Source organism: Apaloderma vittatum, unplaced genomic scaffold (genome assembly GCF_000703405.1).
Source record: "Apaloderma vittatum isolate BGI_N311 unplaced genomic scaffold, ASM70340v1 scaffold12640, whole genome shotgun sequence".
In the NCBI taxonomy this organism is placed as follows: domain Eukaryota; kingdom Metazoa; phylum Chordata; class Aves; order Trogoniformes; family Trogonidae; genus Apaloderma; species Apaloderma vittatum.
The window spans coordinates 2578-5366 of record NW_009694062.1 but is presented as its reverse complement, the minus strand read 5'-3'; the positions used below and the strand labels follow the sequence as shown (position 1 = coordinate 5366).

Sequence of the window (2789 nt, the reverse complement as noted above, 5' to 3'; positions counted from 1 at the left end):
CCGCGTGCCCGTGTCGCCAAGTCTGTGCCCTGGGCTGCCTCGAGCACAGTAGGGCCAGCTGGTTGACCCGCTCTGCCCCGCGCTGGTGCGGCCCCACCACGAGCGCCAGGGGTGGGCTGGGGCACCTCAGTGTGTGACGGGCATCAAACCACGAGAACGTGTCCAGGAGGGCAACAAGGGGGTGAAAGGTCTCGAGGGCAAGACTTGGGAGGAGCGGCTGAGACCGCTCAGCTTGCTCAGCTCGGAGCAGAGGAGGCCGAGGCGTGCCCTCATCGCAGCCTGCACCTCCCTCAGGTGCTCAGCTCCTCTCTCTGGTGACCAGCGATAGGACACGAGGAAATGGAACGAAGCTGCGTCAGGGGAAGTTCAGATGGGACATGAGGAAGAGGCTCTTCACCAAGAGGGTGGTCGGTCCCGGCAACAGGCTCCCTGGGGAAGAGGTGACAGCACCAAGCCTGTCAGAGTTCAGGGAGAGCCTGGATGACGCTCTTAGTCGTACGGTTTAGTTCTAGGTAGTTCTGCGAGAAGCAAGGAGTCGAACTCAACGATCCTTCCAGTCTGAGATATTCTGTGACTCTACGATAAAGCAACACCCCAGGAGGCTACACGCTCCAGCACACGGTGCTGCACTGACACAGGGCCCTGGACATCAGGGCTTTGGTTTAAAACTCAAGAGATTTTGATCAGCCTCAAATCACCCAAGTGATGTGGGACAGCCACAGAGAACCTCTAAGATGGCAACAGCAGCACAGTTTCACCTCCCAAGGCTTGGGAGGAGCACAGATGTACAAGGAGCGTGAGGTATCAATGTGAGGGGAGAGGGCTGTGGAGGCACCAGTCAGAGAGGACAGCTCTGCATACCTGGTATGATGAAGGCAGTCGTTGGCAGGTGGGTGCTCTGCACAGTGCTCTCGGTGGTGACCACATGGACGCTGACCTCCCCAGCACCACTCCCCTTCGTGCTCCTCACAACCTCCATCTCTGCTCTGCTGTCCATCGCCTTGCCTGTACGCAGAGCGAGACACTGGAAGACAGCAAAAAAAAAAAAACAAGCTGGGGACAAGCGCAAACATGACAAAGGAGTGAGAAGGAGACTGTGGAGGATGGTCCCTCCCTTTCCACCATCTCCCAGAAGACATACTAAAGGCCCACTGAATCCAACAGAGAACAGCACGAAGGTCACAGCTGGTACCAACAAGACCTAGTAAAGCCCTTGTTGCAAGATCCCAGCTCAGAGCCTGTAAATGCTGAGGGGTTTTTTCTTACCTGGCAGCACCATGAGATGGTACGAGCACAGCAGATCCACCACAAGCGATGGCTGCTCCTGGCTCCCAGTGGGGCCTACACTGCTCTGGCACAGACTGTGACTGGGGCTTGGCAAATCCTACCCTGGAGGAGACAGAGGTCCCTGACGTTCCCCTTCCAGCTCTCCTCCTGGGAAGTCACCCTTGATCTTCTAACCAGCTGTAAGATAGAATTTCACAAGTGACAGGAGTCAAATGGCAAAACACAACGTCCACTGCAGGCAGCTGAGTTTCCCACAGGACTGGTGATGTTCAACCCACTTAGCCATGAATTTCAAGGAGCAGGCAAGCCACCAGGGCCCTGAGAGCACTCCTGGACCTCGCTGGCCCTGACCAGCCTCCCTGGGACCCCCAACCACGGGCCCACCCTCGGCCTGTCTATGCCAAGCTGCAGCAGCACTGGTTGGAGCTGACCTGTTGACTGGTATCCTGGCTTGATCTCAGACCCTGCCTGGTGACCTGAGCTCCTACTTGGACCTGGCCACGGTGGCCGTGCCAGCTGCCTTCCTCAATTCCCTGGCCTTGGGGCAGCAGCTGGCCCAGGAGACAGGACAGTGCCTACACCAAAATTCCCACGGCTGAGACAAGTCTGGTTGCTTCAGCACGTGGAGCCAGAGCCTGGGCAGGTACCATCCCAGAGATCACTTCAAGGCACCTCCTGGAAGCCTTGGCAAGACCCATCGAGGATCACAGGATAATTCAGGCTGGAAGGAACCTCAGGAGGTCTTTGGTCCAAACTCCTGCTCACAGCAGGGTCAGCTATAGATCAGGCTGCTTCAGGCTTTATCCAGTCTGGTCTTGAGAACCTCCCAGGATGGAAACCATGCTTCCTGCAAACTAGCACAACAATCAGCAAAACAAGCACATTCCCTCTCTAGCGACTGCTCTAGATGATGAACAAAACGTTTATTTATTCTCTAATTTTTCTTATTTAGTTGGGATCTTAAACAGCTTTTTGACCAACATGTGCCCCAGTGACATCTGATAAAACTCTGCCCATCCGGGCAAGAGCAGAATTAGGCCAACACTTAGCAGCTTTCAAATATCCCACCATCCAGATTTTAAAACAGCAAGGAATCACAGAGGTGAAAGCTATTTTGGACTTAGCAGTGAGGCCCCAAGTTCACCATTTTTTCTGACTGTAATTCTGTATGTCTTAGAGAGGGTGTAGGTCAGCTCCACTCCCCAACAAGGCCGCCATTCCGTCTTTCCTTTAGGTCCACAGGGACCTAAAACTCAGCACGTCCACTCCTCTCTCCTGCCTTCTGCTGAGGGACAGCCAAGGACCTCGAGTTCCCACTCTGGAGAAGCCAAAAGGGAGGAAAGCCACCGTAGGAAACCCCAGGCACACACTAGTGGTCCCTCCACAATGTGCTTGCTGGAAGGAGGAATTTTTCCAGACAATTTTAATCCAGAAGCGCTCTCTTTCTTGACCTGCTTCGCTCCAGTAAAGCAGTTCTTGTGCAATCGCATTTACCACGTGGC

The 2789-nt window shown here is 54.7% G+C and overlaps 1 protein-coding gene across 1 annotated transcript in view; it reads right to left on the bottom strand.

Moving 5' to 3' along the window:
• LOC104271520 (lethal(3)malignant brain tumor-like protein 1) overlaps positions 1-997 on the bottom strand; it is a gene marked incomplete at its 3' end in the record, with an annotated part of 5224 nt that extends 4227 nt beyond the window's left edge. The window contains exon 1 of the mRNA XM_009866211.1: positions 862-997. Within this exon, the coding sequence (XP_009864513.1) occupies positions 862-997 (136 nt within the window). The remainder of the gene's footprint in view (positions 1-861) is intronic.
• Between the last annotated feature and the right edge of the window lie 1792 nt (positions 998-2789).